General features: G+C 40.5%; 1 gene segment (V, D, J or C); it reads left to right on the forward strand.

Annotated features, from left to right (window-relative positions):
• Positions 1-1,455: 1,455 nt before the first annotated feature.
• Positions 1,456-14,732, forward strand: LOC125448938 (T cell receptor delta variable 1-like). The segment is given in 5 exon segments: positions 1,456-1,501; positions 2,269-2,605; positions 6,514-6,518; positions 7,767-7,868; positions 14,599-14,732. Coding segments are annotated over 5 exon segments (624 nt in total).
• The last annotated feature ends 5,339 nt before the right edge of the window (positions 14,733-20,071 follow it).

Below are 20,071 nucleotides of genomic sequence, written 5' to 3' on the forward strand. Positions count from 1 at the left end.
TGTACCCTATCCCGATCTTTTCCAGCCGAAAAAAGACAGCCTCTGTGTCCCCAGACACTATGTGGAATTTTGCATTCACATTCCACCTAACGTGCACATTTTTGGACTTTGGAAAGAACGTGTAGTACCCATAGGAAAACATGAGAATGGCCAACTCCACACAGACGGCCACCCCGTCTGGAACCATACATGGCCTTTTAGTGCTGTGAGGGAGCATTGTGTTACAGTACCACCCAAAAGCACATCGACTAATGCAAACAACGAGGACATTTGATGCTTTCTGATGGTCTAATATTATTTTATTCCAACTCATATGTTCACTGAAACGAGTAGTTGTAAATTTATTCATAGAATAAGAACTATAGATTCCCTACAGTGTTCAACCTGGTCATTCCGTCCATCACATCCTCATCGCCCCTCCAAAAAGCATCATACCAATGAACAATGCCATCACATCCACCCTGGACTTTACAGGGTCAGTCAACCTGTCCTCCGAATCCCAAGCCGTTGCAGGGCAATATGGCATCACCAATCCACCTAACCTGCACATCATTGGACTACAGGAGGAAACTGGCACAACTGAAGGAAACCCATGCTTACAAAGGCAGAATTACTAAACAGCAGATTAGATCACTATTATTGTACTCTGGAGCACTTTCTCTGCATTAGTGCAATATTGATCAATCTTTGCACATTTCCACGGTCAGTTTCATGGAACGTTGCACAATGATCTGTTTACTCATGGGAGTGTGTTGCTAATTCATCCACAGTGGGCGCATTATGATTATATTTCTCAAAGGATTGACACTAATCTTGAAAACATAGACCATCCGAACGTCAGTTGCCCTTCAGGATTTTGGTTCAACACGAGCAAGTGTTCTGTTCGCAGGACGAGTCCCGGACAATCATTCTCAGCTCCCACCAAACGGACCTTGATACATTGCGAGTGGACAATCTGCACTGGCTGTCGTCTCTTCAGGATGTCAGCTCCATTTTGTGCTTCAGGTTCACAAATGCTGTCCCTTTCACAGCCGTGTGTCTCTGCCAAATTTGACAAGAATCAACTTGTGTGTTTCTGGTGGGAAGTCAATCAAAGCCAAATCTATCAAAAAAGTCTGTCTGAATAGTCACTGTGTAGAATTTACCTGATTGGCATTGTTGGTTTGAGTTACATATTTCAGATTAAGGAACGGACTGTCAGCTTTATTAAATCCTAGCCAGCCTATATTTATCCTTTTTGTTCTGAGAACACCAGAATGTGGGTTTCATGTCAGAGACAACGAATTTTGAAACAAAAGTGAAACACAAACAATCATACGTTGTTAGCAACTGCGGGTTTTGAAGGCAGCAATAGAAGACATTCTCAGCCAATGATCTCTCTCTCTCTCTCTCTCTCCCTCTCTCTCAATTAATTGATACTTTGCAGATTCGTGTGACACAAGCAGAGCAACAATGATGCAGTTCTCCCTGTTCTCGCTGTTCTTGGTGACATTTGTTGGCTGTAAGAAGTTTTACACTGAATGGAAGAGTCGAATTTCTCTATTACTAAGTGTGAACCAAACGAGTATTCTTTTCAAAATGTATTAGCCATTGGTTGTATTTCACGTGCGCTATTGTGAACCGATTTGCACGACATCTTGCAAGAAGAAGAGGAAGAAAGGGACAGCAAGCGTAAAAAGAGCAATTAGAGTGACGACCCTACGATTAAGATTGAATCTCTTTCAGAAAGTATGATCCATCCTGTGACAGCTCACAAGAGTCAGAATAATGATCCAAAAGAAAACTTAAGGGAATCCAGTTTTAGAACATGGAACTCAGTGGCTCAATGGGTGTGTGAATCAGACCAAAGTCATAAATGGGATGTGAGCTGAGCAGATGATGAAGACATCAAAAGATTTATATGTGGCGAAAATTAGAACACGGGGTTACATGCATTCTATTGTGGAATTGCTAAAACGTACGTTGGCCTGGTTTTCTGAATTAGTTATTTGTTCAAAGCGAAACAAAAAAAATGCTAGGAAAACTCCACACGGTCTATTAACATTGTGGACAGCAACAGAATTAAAGCAAATTGCCGTCCTATAAGCTATCCTCAGAACAGAGTTTGCTGGCAAACAGAGTTGTTTGTGTGATTTTTTTTTCATTTTCATGTTCACATTCCTGTCTCATTTCATGTTGCAGCTAATATGAGGTTTTCTAACTGTTGGTTCAAACTTTTACCTGAACCTTTCATCAATTATCACTGCTATTTCTACCCTTGTCTTCCAGATCTTAACCATGGATTTTCCGTTACACAGCGGAAGCCCTCACTCATGCAAACGGAGGGAGAAAATGTCAATTTAAACTGCACGTACAACGTTTATATGTATGACTTATTCTGGTACCGCCAGTACCCTGGCAGAAAGCCCGAATTCGCAGTCCGGACTTCCGAGAGTAGTGGTGCTGAATTTAAGGCGGATTTTGCACAGAAGCGATTTTCTAGTACAGTACAGCAGTCGTACAAGTCGTATCGATTGACGATCTCGAAGCTGCTGCTGTCTGACACCGCTCTCTATTACTGTGCTGCGAGCCTCACAGTAATGGGAACGAGCTACAGACTCGTACAGTAACTGCTCAACGGCTTCTGGGTCACAGGTGTTACCCGTTGAAGGCCGTTTATAACTGGGTTTCACAAAACGGACGTTTCTTTACAAAGCTGTACAATGAAAACTTCGAGTATAATTCATACACAGATCATTTAAAATTGATCACATGAATTACTAATTTTGACCTTCACACTGATAATGTATATGAACAAACACCTATAGTTTATTTGGGGAACTCCGTGAATTTACAACTGCCAGAAAGAAAACAAATGCTTCATTGGGAATGAGATGTGTCCTCGCACAGCAGTTTGATAAAAATAAAACCTCTCTGCAAAGGAACAAATAGTTCTTAAAATCAATTTACAATAGGCAGTGAAGCCTGCCCAGTGAAAGTTCTATTCATCCTCATACACTCCTTGCAGGTCTCTCATCGTGAAAATAGCTTACACATATTAATTCCAAGTATAGATACTATTATCACGAGAAACAAAAATGTAGCATGATAGAGCAAGTAGGTAATCAACAGAGATTAATGCAGATGTGATCGGTGATACAGGCCTGAGGGCCTCTAGATTCTCGAATGGTTACCAGATGACCAGAAACTAGGCCGACGTCAAAAGCCGAACTGAAAACATATCAGAACGATTGAAGGAATTGTTCTTGGAAATCTACATGAACCAGATAAGGCTGTTCGTGTTGCCGTCATTATAGAATGCTTCTCGCATGGATCTGTAGCTGTTGCTTTGTACAACCTCTTTACTGGGTAAAACACAACGTCAGATACCACAGAATCGACAGTAATCGGATAGCAATGCCTTTATTCTGTACAATGTACATTCTCTAAACACATATTTGTAACTTTTCATAATGTTTTAAAGTAAGTGAGAAGACGAAATCTTGCCAATACTGCACTTGCGCCTCTCTTTGGTAATTACTTTGGTTTATCTGAATTTAGCTCATACTGTTCTAATTTTATTTTCGGGGTGTCTTATGGTTCCAATTCAATGTTTCTGTCAGCCTGCAGTAATGCACCGCGTTGTCAGACAGCTACAACTCATCAATGGTGAAATTTCCCGAAGTTTTCCAAGCCTCCACAGATGCAGGAAATCCATTTTCTGTGATGACCTTTCCGTATTTAGGGATGTAGATCAAGAATATCGAAGTTTGACCCAAGTGCTGACAGTCCAGTTGCAAACTAAATGAATTGTCTCTGGTTGAACAGCTGAAATGAATGGTGAATGCATTTTATTCCCTCTCTATCACTTTGACTGGCTCTTGTGAGACCGCGACTGCACACCTAACACCTGCAGGAAATTTAAAAGACAATGAGTTCAAAAGAATAATTATAATCCATGTTACCAACTGTGGTGTTTATATTTTAATCCGGAGCACCACAGGCAAAAAAGAAAAAAAGAAACGTTTTCTCTCACCATATTGCATGCAAGTGAACATTTTGAGACTCAGAAACTTACCTGAAAAGAAACATAGAACATTTAGAAATGAGTAGATGGTAACAGCTGGCATGTTTAGAAAGTGAATGGTGTATTTAAAGAGAGGTAGTTAAAGATGAATAGGCTCAGTTGACGGCTGACGTTGTCGTTAGGCTGAATTGCTCAGTTTTGGGATGATGTTGAGCCATATTTGTTTGTTTCTAGCAGCGACAAAATGCAACACCCAATCAGCTCACAATGACTCTGTTCTGAAGTCAATGACTTTAGAGCACTCGTCTCAGAAACACAGACTCCGCGGTTCAGAAAGACATTTGGCCTGTTAAATCTAGTCTAACATTAAATGGGACACATTGTAATTTTTGATGCAACCAATTTTCTGTATGGCCTTTGAATCCCCTTCCCCTTAGGATCACAAATCCGCAGACATGGTCTGAAATGAACTGAAAATTACTGCCGTCTGTGCTAGAACTGAATGACAAAATGGGAATTCATGCCAATACAGGTTCATAGAAGCGTCAGAATCAAATCGACTTTGGCCAGTGATAGGAATCGATGACCCGTTTTGTCGTTTAGTTGTCAGAGACTGCGTGAAAAGAGTTGTATAAAAAAAAAATAGACATTAGGTAAGCATTCTATACAGAATGCAACTCAGAAGAAAAAATCTTATGCAAAGCTGTTACAGAGATAGTAGGAACTGCCGATGCTGGAGAATCTGAGATAAATTCATCTTCAGAAGAAGGGTCTCGACGCCAAACGTCCATCTTTCGTGATCCCCCGATGCTGCTTGACCTGCTGTGTTCATCCAGCTTCACACCGTGTTATCGCTGATGAAAAGCTGCCCTAACTTTTGACAATATGAATACTTCACAATAGGGAATACGGATCCGAACCAGTGAGGTGGTGTGCTAAGACTTTCTTTTTTTTAACGGACTGACTGTGCCTCTATCATGGTGTGGGCATCAATGCGTGGTAATACGTGGCAATGCCAATGTCAAGAGCACCAGTGGCTTTTTTTTAATGGAGTAATTTTTCCTGTCTTGTTCCAATTGAAAGGAAAACTGGCCAGATAAACCTCGAAACGTAATTCCCTTCCCCTTGCCGAAACTTTTCAGCAGAAATAACCCATGATACAGGATTTACTAGCGAGCCCTCTGCACATTTTTGAATTGCGAAGTTTCAATGTTGTGTACTGTCCATCATGAATCTTGGGAAACTGAAACTTGGCGACTCGTTCCTGTCACAAACATTGCAATGTGTAAACAAAATGTGTGTGTCAAAAAAAACAATGAAACACAATGACTGATTCAGCTCACACTCACTGGGCAGCATGACCCTTGTTACCTGGAACCCATTCGTTGAAAATATAGATCGACTGTCAAAAACACATGGTTTCAAATGTTGTATCTTACAGTCTTATATCAGTGACTGAGATCATATGAGATGCAGGTTTTAATTACGGAGAAACTCAGCAGCATTTCTCCAAGTCACAATGGGCTGCTTTTGACGTTAACTGTGTGTCAATCCCCGTTAGATCAAGAATCAACATATTTAGCTTCTAGTAAGCTATCCTCTGGTAGTTTGTGAGTCTTCCTAATTATTTTGCTCAATCTCATGTTTTCGGATTTCAATTTTATTCTCCCTTTATCTGGACATTATGAACTGGAAAAAATGTCATCGGTGAAAGAGAATTCCAAACAATTATGAGGAGTTAAAAGAAAATACATTGTTCCACAAATCCCTGTTGAATGAGATTATGTCTTTCTTAATATGACCCACCCTTTTTAGATTACTCAACAAGAATAGACGGCCTGCTCAGTATCTGCATTGTCAATCCCTTTCAGAATCTTATATGCTGCCAGTCTGACTCCAGGTTTTCGTACATCTTCGAAGGTGGAGGTGTTTAAAGTGGAATGGAAAGAATCGACAGAGAGAGGATCCGAATTTCGTGGGCAACAAAATAGGCACAGGTGTATAAAGCAAGAGGTTTTATGGGATCTATCCGAGGTACGAGACCGGCAATTATAATGTGGGATGGTAGCTATGCCATTGGCCATATGTAATTCTTTCGATTATTCCTCAACTTCATAGAATAGGGAAACATCTGTTTGGATTGATGCCTGTTTCACTGAACGATTGCTCTGGGAGAAGTCAATCACCAGCACTGGCATTGGGTAATGTCGGATTTTCACGTGGAGCCAACATTAATCTGAACAATGCTGAAACGTTTGCAAGTGGAAACGACACAACTAGTTAAGGAGACAATTTGGCAATTTAACAAAGTCGGACAAGTAACGACAATGTGGCAAATCAAAGAGTCGTTTAGAAGTTTAATATAACAAAATGACTATCTGGTCCTTGCATAGGGGTGTAGAGATTACACATTTAAGAAAGCAAATCAAGAAATAAGAGTAGAAGATAAGAAAAACTATAAAATGTTCAGTGACCCTGAATCCGAGTGCCTATTATTTTCCCAATAGAGCAGGTAAATAAAATGAGCAAATAAAAATGAATGAACACAATCTTATAACCAATACAGGGATATCGCTGAAAAACAAATGGGTGGAATGATATCCGAATGCAAAAGGTTACATCTGACTTCCGAGGAAAAGAACATAACCAGTGGTGGAGGGGAGCTATGTTATTTAATTATACCACAACAACAAAAAAAGGGAAGATCTAATTAAAACAAACTAAGATGGGGACACGATTCGGTGATGAAATGGAGTTCTAAACGAAAAAATTGGGTATTTCTCTCGACAGGAAGTAGGTGCAGCATAAAGTAAGAAATCCAGTTCAATTTTCAGAAATGCAAGGTGATTGCGAGATATTTTAATCCACACATTTACGGTGCCATCGGCCAAAGATAGCCAAGATAAGGAGCTCATTGATATGTTTTTCAATCTGGTTTAGTTGAAAAGCTTGCTGTGGAGTCGACCAGACAGAGGCATCAGTCCACTTGGCAATGTGCAATGCTATCAGTCTAAACAATGGCCTCGTAATGAAGACACAAATGGGAATCAGTGATCATATGATGTTGAACACCACATTAAATTTGAGGGAGACGCCCATTGACTTCAAATAATGAATTTTGAGCTGTTTCACTTGTTTTATGGCAACATCGCGTTCAATGCCAAGCAACATTTTATTATGGAGTTTTCATCCATTAGACCAGAAGACAAAGGAGCAAAAATTAGGTCATTCGGCCCATCGAGTCTGCTCCACCACTCAATCATGACTGCTAAGTTCTTCAACCCATTCTCCTGCTTTCCCCCCGTAACCCTAGATTCTCTTGACAGTCAAGAGCCTATCTATTTCAGGCTTAAATATGCTCAATGACCTGGACTCTACAGCCTTCAGTGGTAGTGAATTTCATAGATTTACCACTCTCTGGTGAAGAAGTTCTTCTTCACCTCTGTTCTAAATTGTGTTCTATTTACTCTGAGGCTCTGCCCCCATTCCTATTCTCTCTTCCCAACATCAACATCTCTTCCCAAGCGTCTTCCCAACATGTACACTGTCCAGGGCCTTCAGTATTCTGTAAGTTTAAATTAGATCCCCCCACATCTTCTAAAGTCCAATGAATGTAATCCCAGAGTCCTTAAACGTTCCTCATATGTTAAGCTTCTCATTCCTGGACCAAGATCTTTGAGGCATTCGGCACTTCCCATGATATCAGCGTCAGAATTCAAGGAACTTTGATAACGTTTTGTCGTTTCTATTAAACACGGAGGGAAAACTACTTCACAATTCAGAAATTCCTGTTCACATTCACTATATCCTAACCGCATGGATGCGGACTATGTCAGAATCAGTGTGAATATTTGTGTTCAAGGTATTGTTTCATATTGTATTGTTTCATCAATTTCCTCTTCAACATTCATGCCAATAATTGGATGTTACAATATTTCCTGTAGTTCCAGTAACCAAACATAATGGTGCCATCAGCAATTAGGACTAGCTGCACATAGATGTATATTACCATCCTTGCTATTCTTACAGGTTTTTCATCAGGAATGGGGAGAATGATATTTTTTCAGGAATGTAACACCAACTAAGTCGTGAGTTAATGATGAGGAGGGTTTAGGCGATGGCTGTGTTGATATTTCTTTAGACTATCAGTCTTTAAAGCAGGAAACATTCAGTCAGAACAGAATTACAGATCCATGTTTCATTTTGTTGCTGATCTAACCAATGACAGGAATGGAACAACAGCAGCAACCTCTCGATTGAAGAATTTAGATCAGATTGCACAAAGTAAATGAGAACAGTGTCCTGGCCAAATGCAGTGTTGAAAGACAGAAGGTGTGTGATGTATGTCTATTGCAGCCACAATTATTGATGGGAAATCGTGACGCCTGGATTCCGAGAAGTCTACCTACAATTTGCACGTCTGTGTTGTTACCTGCTAAAGGCCAACTGAAGCAGGAGTACTAGTGAAGAGGAGGCATCAAATTACTAGAGCAATGCAACATCAGCAAGCAGAGTATTCATTTAAATCATTTTGCCTGTCCTAACTTAAAACACCTGTTCCAATCCTTTTTCACTCTCACATTTTTACAGCCCATTTTCTTTTCAACTGATCACAGTTTAATTTCCGGATTTAGCCTGGAATCTTTTTACCTCTTATTTTAGACATTTTATTTCAGATATATAAATTTTATGATGTGTTAAGTTATAAATAAAAGACCTTTCACTGCAATAATCCTTGTGTAAAATATTGTTGATTTTGTCAGACTCCAACAGGCGCAATTGACCGATCGAAAGAACATAGCTTTGAACGTACAGAGTCTGATTCCAAACTTCCCTGTGGGGGAAAAAAGAGCAAAGTGGGGAATCTCATTTTCTTTAATAGCTAAAAATCGTTCACGTCAGGCGCAATGCTGGTCTACACATTTTCTAAAAAACCATCAGGTGTTGAATTTAATTTCTTTAGGCAGGTGAGTTTTCCTGGGTTTCAGGTCGAGGCACGAACATTCCACTGTTATAGCTTTCTCGTTATTTTCTAAAATACCTTCCCAGACTTATTACTCATTTGTAGTCTTGAACCAGGGTCTTCTGACCTAATCACGCTTTCTTCATCCACATGTCCACCTTTGTTGTTATTTTTCTACATTCAGAGAATATGGGAGTCGCAAGTCGAGAGTCGGACTGCTATTCATTGCCAATTATCTAACTGACCTGAGAGCAATTTAAAGTCATCCACATGTGGCTCTGGAGTCACATGTCGACCAGATCAAGCAAGGCAGGCAGTTTCCTTTTCTAAATAACATGAGTGAACCAGGTACATTTTTCTCATTGACCGATCGAAAGAACATAGCTGTGAACGTACAGAGTCTGATTCCAAACTTCCCTGTGGGGAAAAAAAGAGCAAAGTGGGAAATCTCATTTTCTTTAATCGCTAGAAATCGTTCACGTCAGGCCCAATGCTGGTCTACACATTTTCTAAAAAACCATCAGGTGGCAATGGATTCATGGTAATCATTTCCACACTCCCTGCGCCATTGAAGATTTAATTGGATTCAAATTGCGTGATTTGAATTATTTAGTTGGCTCTCTGGGCGAACACTCTAGAGATAATACAACTTGGCAATCACATTTTCTATTTCTCCGGATTGGGAACTGACCGTTAGCTGAAAGTCAATGATTTAAAAAGTAAAGTAATGACAATCAGACATAAATATCAAGAGGAATAAACTCTCAGTCTACACAGCTGCAAAATTAAATATATGTGAATGCTATTTTGTCATGCTTCCGTCTTGCTACGACCACCAAAAAAACATGACACTTTCGTTTCTTGTATCGAAACCTAATTTAACTTAATAGAACCAAAAAGATTGCCTCACCAGTATCTACTGTGGTGGGAGTGCCACAATCAAGAGGCATCTTGAGTCGAATGAGGTCACAACAGCCCTGATATCCCGACATGAATGAGTTCACAATGAGGTTGTTTCCCTTCAATGAATGAGCTCTCAAAGGGGCTGTACAGCCGCAGGAAGTGAGGTCACAGCTGACCTGTCCCTATGAAGTGTTTGAGGCCACAAAGGACCAGGCATCCTGCAGTGAATGAGGCCACAATGAACCTGTGTCGCTGCAGCATGTTCTTCGACAACGGGCATGTCCCCTGCAATGTCTTGGTGAGCAGATCACTGTGAAAAACGACTTGAGCTGAGTGGTATTCGGTTTCGTTTTAGCAACCTGTTCTCATTCCATTTTAGTTTACTCACAGAGATGTACTCTGAAAGATTTTTGATCGTTCTTGTTTTTAATTTACGAGAGTCTGTCGTAGCCTATGTTCATAAAGATGCATTTTAAATTAATTCTTCAACGTATGATATGGTGTTTTACATAATTGCAGAGACATTTTCATATAAAGGGCGAAGACTACAGACTCTACATATTTGCTATTGTACAATCATGCTTGGATGGGTATTGCTGACTGTTTGATATTTTACTTCTCTGTACCCACAATTGGAATATGTTCACATCGATCAATGCAGGCTCTTGAGATCGAATTTTTGGCTGAAGTGTGTCTGTGAATTTGGATTACGAAAAGAGCAACCTAGACGCAAGGTACAAGCATTGACATCTGCAGAAACTGGTACACTATCTAATAGAGAATTAGTAAAATTAGAGGAAAAGAAAGCGTCAGGACGACGTATAGAGCAGTTGCTGACAATTTTAATAAGTGTGTTTATCTCAGTACAAGGCTTCTGAGTGTGGAAGTTATGGTAGTCTAATCCTGTTCTGGGAGACGCAGCATATACGAAAACTGAAACCTGGGACAACAACCTCTCTGAATCACCACAACTCAAAACTATTTTACACGTGTGTTCGGAATTGACTGATATTAAATAATAATCCAGAACAGGAACGCGCTTCATTGGCTGGCAATATGTCGACATTAATCCTATGCTCAGTTTGATAATATTTCGAATGTCCACGTGTTTGTATAAGCTACAAATAGCCCGAACAACATTTTGTTTTAAATCGCAAAGTCGCTACGAATTTACAGCACACTGTCAAAGCACGTAATTGCAACGTGGCAATGCCTTTTTCTCGACTGTCGCTGACAATGAGAGTCAATGTTACGACAGCTTCTCTACTGAAACGAACAGACCAACAGTTCATCCCTGATCGCAGGTACTGCTCGTTGGGCCCTATATTTTGTACATTTTCTACACAACCTTTACAGAGACCTTGTCATACATGCTTAAAGGAGGTGTGACCTGAATGCAAGCTCCCTGCATCCGGTTCAGAGATGTTGCCCGTGTGTGATAAGACCACTGACACTGTACCTTGTATTAATGAATCAGAGTACATTTAACTACCCCAGTGGAAAATCTCAAAGGTGCGGTCTCTCCATTGGGGTAACATTCACTGATTTGGATGAATGGGAACCTTGTGCACTATCAGCAGTATCCGCCAAGCGTATCAAGAGCAAGAGTCCAATGAAATTCATTCTTCCATATGGCAAACGTACTCTCAAGATCTTCAGCTCATTTTCTTTTTTTATTGATAATTACGAAACATATTCCTTGTTAAACATACAGTGAAGATATTTTATATCTCTTCCTGCCACTTGCAGCAATGCAAGCAGCAATATAAAAATCAATCTCAGACATTGACAGCTCCAAATTGTCAAAGGGATCCGATTCAATGGCATCAATTTACCACTATGAAAGAATATTTCACGCTACGCTCTGAAATGGCATTGTTGATGTATTCTTCCTTACATGAAAGAGGACTGGTATAATAAAACCAAATTTCAATTTCAGTATCAACTGCAGGAGAGTCCATATTTCAATTTCAATCTATTTATCACCACACTTTCTGACTTGTTGAATCTTCGAATAAGGAAGATGTTCCCTGATTGGGTGGTTTTTTTTGTCTCTGTCCAGAACACACTGCCAGCGGAAACATGGATATCAATGATACCTTCATTTCTCTTACTGAATTAGTCTTTCAGGTCAAACCAGCTTCTCTTCAAAGCTGCCTGTGTAACCATGTCGGCATGTACATTTTATTTCTTACCAACACTGATGTAGAGTCATCTTGATATGAAACATTAGTTTCCATTTGAATGTGCCTGATGCTGTGACTTCCACCATTATATTTTTCATTACGTTTTGTTTATTCGTCAACAGTTCAGTTATATAATTTGGCAAATTCCAAAACTAAATTGTCACATATATTGTATTTAATGAATTTGATAATTTAATTTTAATAGTCTTTATTTATTCTATTTAAATTACTGCTATTTATATTTATCTTCTATTTTAAAACGCATCTGTCCAGAAGAATCACATTTCATTCATAATTGTTCAGGTATATTTTCTCTTTCATCTTTAAAATCAAACTCCACGTTAAAGTACAGGTTTGGTCTACTGTGCATTAGTACCATCTTGACGGCCGAAAAGTAAAACAGAGAAACACTTCGAGAGTTTGGAAAGTCTGAGAACTAACAAATACTCAGAGAGGAACGATGTTTCCAATCTGGCTATGATTGTGCTCCCTTTACGCAAACAAATTTCTGAATTATTCAGAACGATTTGAAAAGAGAAAACGAATCTAATTTTATGTCTATGTAAACTCTGGATGATTGTTCTGGACCGGTATTAAAGTCAGTGATGGAAACTAACATAGGTGACAGGATTTGACATGCTGACAGCAACTTCAGTGAGACCTAAACAGAGTGTCTCAACAATGCGAACATTTCACTGACTTGGGTGCTTGTGCTAACGTTCTTTATTGACTGTACGATGAAAAACATTTTACAGGCTTGTATAAGAACATTGGTAGCACATGCTTCAGGTGAGCTGAAGCTCACTAACGGTAACAATGAGTGAGGTTTCAAGAGACTGTTCCAATGGTCACCATTGTTACAAATGGATGGTTGTAATTGTGTGGCATTCAGAATAAGGAGGGAGATCTTATTTGACTAATTTGAATGAATTGAGTTTTCTGAAAATTTGAAACAATATATTTCATGGGGTAGCACAACCGACGTTGTTCACATGGACTTCAGCAAGTCATTTGCCATGGCCCTACGTGTAAGACAGCTATGAAGAATTCGAGCCCATATGACCCAAGGAAATTTAGAAAACTGTATAAAACATGGCTTCTAATTAGCAGTAAAACAGTGATAGTGAAGGGATAATTTCGTGATTCGAATCCTGGAAACTGCAAGGATGTGTACAAGGACACTTGCTGGATGTTATCCACATTGATACATTGAATGTGAGGTCAGAAGTCATAAGCAATAAGTTTGGAGGGAATACGAAACATTAGTTGTTGTCAGATAGGAGATATCAGGCGACAGATTGATATTAATCAACTACGTAGAGCAATGGCAGATAGAATTGGATCCTGATCTGTGTAATGCAATGCATTAGGCGGCCTCATAAGAGAAGGATTTGCAAAATGTGTGGAAGATCGCTCAGTGTTACTGAAAAACAAAGGTACACTGTTGTACACTTCAAGATATTACTGGCGACGTCAGTACAGGTAGGCAGTTTGGTGAATGAGACAGACAAAAAATTGCCTTCATGAAAGCGGGTGTCCAATACGGATGCAAGGAAGTCCATGGAGCACCTTTATATTACATTAGTTCGGCCACAAATGATATAATGTGTGCATTTGTGTTCACCATACTTTCAGGAGGACGCGATTGCACTGGAGAGGGTGCAAGAAACTCATCAGAACTTTGCTTTGGATGAAAAGTATAGGTACTGAGGGTAGACTTGATTAGCTGCATTTGTTTCCTTGGAACAGAGCATCCTGCATGGGATTAGATTGAGATATGCCAAAGTCTGACAGGAATAAGCAGATGGTGAGAATTTCTTTCCCAGGACAGAAATGCCAAAGGCCAGGATGCATGCATTGATGTAGAGAAGGAAGCGGTTTTGACATCTGAGATTTTTTTAACCAAAGAGTCATGAAAATATGGAACAAGCAGCCTCAGAAAGTAATTAAGCAGGTGCACTCTCAACATTTAAGCTGCAGCTGTATAAGCACTAAAACGTACTGGAATAGGAGGTTACAGGCTAACAGCATGTAAATTAGTATAGTTTCGTTTCGTGTTTGTTGTTCATCATTGACATGGTGTGATAAAACGCTTCTTTCATGCTGTATGACTCTATGACTCTACATTTTAATGCAGATGAGCGCGTTGCTAAAACCACCAGAAGCTCAGTCAATGGCCAATGTTGTGAAACGTCTCTGATTCAGGCAATAAAGACTGTTTTTTGGAGTTTAGAATTCTGAAAAGAAAAGAAGGCAAGATTTTCTGATGCACAAACGATTACCCGCAGCACATGTTTGCTTCTTTGGGAGTGAATATTAATTTCAGCAACAGATTCGATTGGGCAATATCTGGTATTTGAATTCACCTAGTAAGATACCTTTTTTTAATGACACAGCTCCGTTGGTGACAACCATAACCTTATCCCAGAACTGTCCACCTGGTGGTGACAGAGGTGACTGGGGTTCTTGTCATCATAACGGCTGTGGTACCCAAACGGAATGCTTGTATCTACTTTCGTGACAGTATTTTGTCCTCAAAGCATTCTTGTACACTCAGTACTACGTTGAGTATGCTGCTCGTGACGGCTCAGTCTGGCTAACAGTAGCCTTCGCTATTGACCGTTTTGTGGCCATCAGCTGTCAACGGTTGAACACCACGTATGGCACCAAGTAAATTGCATCACTATTCATGGGGATTATCTGTCCCTCGAGGTGTGCCAAGAACATGCTTTTCTATCTCATCTACTAGCTACTGTACGTCTCGGATGGGATGCCCTGGTTCTGTGACATTAATTTCAGCTATTGAAATTGGGCAGTCTAGCAGGCCTATGATTGTTTGGACCGCATCTTTACACTTTTTTTTTGTTTTCCTCCCTATTGTGTTGATAAATGCCCTGATTGTAAGGCACATTCTAGTCGCTAGAAGAGCCCGCAAAAGAGCCTGTGCCACTTAGAATCGACAAGGTCCAGAGATGGCCAATCGCAATAAGTCCATTGTCCTGCTGTTTGGCATCTCTCTCAGCCGCGTCTTACTGTGGATGACCAAAGTTGGACATTTCCTTTATGTGAAGTTTACAGGTGAGGCCTGCTTCGTTGTCCTGGATTTTAAAGATCCACAGCACATGCTTTAAAAGTCGACAAACTTGCTCCATTTGCCCATTTCCCGCAATAAAACCTTCACCTACGCATTAGCACAGATCAAGTTTAGAGATGAAATAAAGAACACACTGATACAACCCTTCAGCATTCACGTTCTTTGCTTTATAAAAATGAAAGAGCTCTAAACATGTTCATCTGTCCATTTATTCTCACCAGACGTATAATTCCATCTGCCACATCTCCCAACATAGTTTAACTCCAATAGAATCAGAAAGTATTTTTGTCATGTCGCAGATATACAGCCAACGTAGCCCAGTATTTCAGTGGTGAATGTCCCTGATTTCCTAGAATGAAGGATTCCAGCTATATCTTGCTTGCTGTTGTACTCATGTGACAAACTAAATTTCATGCTGAGTTCGCCTTCTGACTCTGAACGCTGCTGAACGACAGTGTTGCAAATGAATTCGTGGCCCCATAAATACTGCCCCATTGTTTGCTCCAATATTTCGTGGGACCCAAATTCCATGATAATTGTATTCTACTCAAATACCTAGCACTCCTCCGGCTGACACATTGTCATAAATACAGAAAAAAGGAAAGTCCCAAGAAAGATTGACATTAAAAAAAAGCATATTTTCTAACAGGATTGACAAGGTCTCAGATTTAAATAGAGTTGTTGTCAAAAACGATTTGGTGCAATATGTCACCTGTTAAAAATCGTGGTTTTAGGAAGGTATCAGTCTTGCTCACAAAAGGAATGAAACGTAAGCTTCACATGAGCATGGTGAAGTGTGCACAACTGGCTTGAATTCGGTTTAACTTTGGTTATAAGGATGTAAATATGTGATTGACAAATATTATGAATATGGCATATCATAAGGGATGAGTCATCAGGCAGTTACTGCAGATACCAATTCATGTAAATGTGCTGTTATGTTCACATGAAATATGAACGAGAAAAGATTGAGGAATGCTAAATGTTAGCAATCCATTATACTTCGGCCGGAAACCCTTTGCAAACTTTTGGAAATGCAAACGACTGACACAGTCAAATTGGTGAAGACTGTTTATCTCATCCATTTATGCAAAGAAAATCACTTGGTAATCCAACCTTCTGAGACACCACCCGACATGAAGTGACGAGAGAGAGCACTCACTTGATATGAGTGTAAAAAGGGGTCAGTAGTTCGTTCGAACGACTGAAACATAACAAAAAATACAATGGGGAGAGACTGTTGATGCGCTCTGCGTATGGAAAAGCGTTCACTGAGGCTTGCCACTTGACAGCACACCAACTAATCCATATTTTGGAGCGAGGAGTGACCTGCTTCAAACGAGAGGAAGCGTCCTATTAGTCAACCTGCCTGAAAGCATGCCAACTATTAAAAGACGTTTCAATTGTTCTGCCTGTAGCACAGCTTCAAAGACTGGTATGCAATTGTGAAATTATTTCATATTTTGGTTGAAGGCTGACTGTTCAACTGCTCCTCTGTGTGCCAGTGTGTACTCAGTCATCCCATTTCAGGGATACCAGTGATATCACAAATGACCACAAGACTATTGTTACTGTTACTCGCAACCAGGATTGAAGCAAATTGATTCTAAGCGTAGAAAGCCTTAATTTATTCCGCCTCCCTGATTAAGTCAGTGTGGCTACTGCTGCTGACGAAAGGCCTATGCTAAGAAAGCTGTTGGAATTCCAAACAAACTGTTTGGATTAGATTCTGGCACTGTGTGATTTCTGACATTGTCCTCCCAATCCAACACAGGCACCTCCACGTTGTTGTGGTTGCCCTCTAGTTTCGAAAGTTTCCAAAGCTTTTCTAACCGAGTTCGGATGATGTGGGCTGATCAGCGAATTGTAGTCTGTATGAAGGCAGATATTTCATTTTTTTTATAATTTAACACATAACAACTTACAAAATTTCGACAACATTAATTTATGGTGGTCCTTCTGGAGTCAGTTAGGAATGACTTCAGTGAAAGGTATCCTAATTTTAAAGCTGACATTGACAAATCGCCAAGTTTGTAAAAACAAAAAGAGAATGATGGAATTTCGCACAATATGTTTTATATTCAGAATCTTTCTTTTATTTTACCACAATAATCATTAGTTGCCTTTCAGCCTCTGCCAGTACCAGTTGATTCGCCATGGGGAATTAAAGCTGCTTCTTAGGGTCACTTTTTCCGTGCTGTTTCTGTTCTCTGTGAAAGTAGCAGCTTGGCAGAGCAGAAATGATTCAGTTTAAATTTAATAGATTCAACTTGGACGAAGAATCAAATAGACAAGTATGTGGAAATGGAGAACAAAAGCAGAAGTTGCTGGAAAAGCTCAGCAGGTCTGGCAGCATCTGTGAAGACAAAGAAAATCAGACGCGTCCGATGACCCTTCCTCAGAACTGATGGTAGTTGTGGAAGCCATCAGTATATAAGCAGAAAATAGGGAGAGAGATTGGGTAATTAATAAAGGACAGAATCAAGTATAGAGACTGAAGAGAGAGAAGAGCAGTTGGATAGATGAAGGAGTTGATAACGATCTGGCTGGGAGGGTGAAAGCTGTCATTCTGACTATTAGTGTCTAACAATAGATAGTACATAATTGCAGGCTACGTGTTAACAAGGTCTGGTGTGTGGGCGACGGATTTTTGACTTGGGAGAGCATAAACGCTAAAACTATTGAACTCAATGCTGTGTCTAATGGGCTGCAGGGTCGACAAGCATAAAATAAGGTGTTGTTTTCCAACTTGAGTTGAGCTTCGATGGAATACTCTAGCAAGTTGGAAACAGAGACATTGGTCAGGAAACAGGAGGGTGCATTAAAGTAGCAGACAACATAAGATCTAAGAACTAGGAGCACGAGTAGGCTGTTTGGCCTTGAATGCTCCGTCATTCAATAAGATCATGTCTGATCTTATCATGGACTCAGATCCATTTAACCACGTTCTCACCATATCCCTTGATTCCTTTATCGTTCAAAAAAAAACTACTTAGCTTTAAAAACGTTTACTGAAGTAGCGTCAACTATTTCACTGGGCAAGGAAATCCAAAGATTAACAACTCTCCTAGCGAAGACGTTCCTTCTCAATTCAGTCCTAAATTCTGACAACTGAAAGCTCTGGATCCTTTTATTTTTGGATGCTGAAATTAGAGGGTCGGCGATGCATTCACCCAATCAACTCTTCATTTTGTAAATATAGATGAGATTGCATTGTGAGCAGCGAATACTGCAGACTGTATTCTGCAAAGTGCAGGTGAAGTTACACTTCACCTGGAAGTTAGATTTACCTCTTGGATCATGGGGAAAGAAGGGATAATTTGGCAGATGTTGCACAATCGCCATCGCGCTGTGGGGGTAATTGGGAGTGAAGAAAAAGTGGACCATGTAGTCCCGGAGGCAATGTCACGTTTGGAACGCAGATCAGGGAGGGGAGGGGATTATGTGTCTTGTGGTGTCATCTCGCTGGAGACTGTGGAAGTTGCGTCTGATGACCTCCTGGATGTGGACTCTGGCGAGATGGTAGATAAGGACAGGGGGAACAATATCACTGTTGCGGAATGGAAGGGAGGATTTGAGGGCAGACTTGTGGAAGATGGTTCTGACCCAGATGAGGGCCCTGGTGGTAATGGTGTTGGAGAATCCGAAGTTGAGGAAGAAGGTGCATATTACAGCAACTCGTTTGGATATTAGAGTGCATTGTATCCCCAGAAGTGGAAGCAGAAATTCGACGATAGGACGGGAGGAGTCAAATACTGACCAGTTTTAAGTGAGGGTAGGGTAGAAATTGGAAGCGAAATTGAAGATTTTTTTTTCCAATTCTAGACAGGAGACAGAAGCAGCACCGATTATATCATCGATGTATCAGAGAAAGAGTCATAGGTGAGGGCCGGAATGGGACTGGAATAAGAAACGTGTTAAATAATCTTCATAGAAATAGTGTTGGCTATAGTGAACGCAGTTATGCATTTCCAATAATCTGACCTGAAAAAAATGCAACGAGCTAAATTGAAGTTATTGAGAAGAAGGACGAGCTCGCAAAGCGGAGCAGAATGGTAGTGGGTGGGATCGTTTCATGCCTTTGCTCCAAAAAGAAGCAGAGAAACCTAGAACCCCTCTGGTGGTGAATGTACATGTAAAGTAATTGCACGTCCATGGTAAAAACTAGAAGTCTGAAGCCTGTAAATTGAAAATTTTGACACAGCGTAAAGTGTCAGAGGAATCATGGACATACGTGGAGAGAAGACTTAGTGAAGGTAGGAAGAGATCAGTTCTGTGGGGCAGGAGCAGTTTGAAACAAAGGTTCTGCCGGCTCAGACCTGTTTGTGTATTTAAAGGAGGAGATGGAAGCTAGCTGTGTGCGACTGGGCAAGTTTCAGCTTAGGGGTTGTGCCGGGGAGGTGACCAGAATAAATGAGATCAGTTACCATAGTTGATGCAGAGGTCGGATATTTCAAGGTGTGATCATGGCTCAGGGAATGGAGGAGGAGGTTTCTGAAAGCTGACGCCAAGGCTCTGCAACGTAAATATCAGTATACCAGACTACATCAGCACCACCCTTATTGGCAGGCTTACTTACAAAAAAACACGTTTAGACCTCACAGGTAAAAATAACTGCAGATGACAGTGTGGAGCTGGAAGAACATGGCAGTCCAGGCGGTATCAGAGGAGCATGAATGATGACGTTTCCGGTCGGGGTTTTTCTTTTCTGAGGAAGGGTCTCAACGTGAAATATCAACTTTCACATTCCACTGATGCTGCCTGCCCTATTGGATTCGATTAGGACTCCCTCTGTCCCCAGTTTCCAGCCCGCGATTTTTCAAACAAGAGTTGCTTCTTGGAAGTACGTTCAAGGCTATTCTAGGCTCACATAAACTCCTGCACTGGGCTCCGACGCTCGACTTGTCTCCAGGATTCAC

Source organism: Stegostoma tigrinum, chromosome 43 (genome assembly GCF_030684315.1).
Source record: "Stegostoma tigrinum isolate sSteTig4 chromosome 43, sSteTig4.hap1, whole genome shotgun sequence".
NCBI classification, from domain to species: domain Eukaryota; kingdom Metazoa; phylum Chordata; class Chondrichthyes; order Orectolobiformes; family Stegostomatidae; genus Stegostoma; species Stegostoma tigrinum.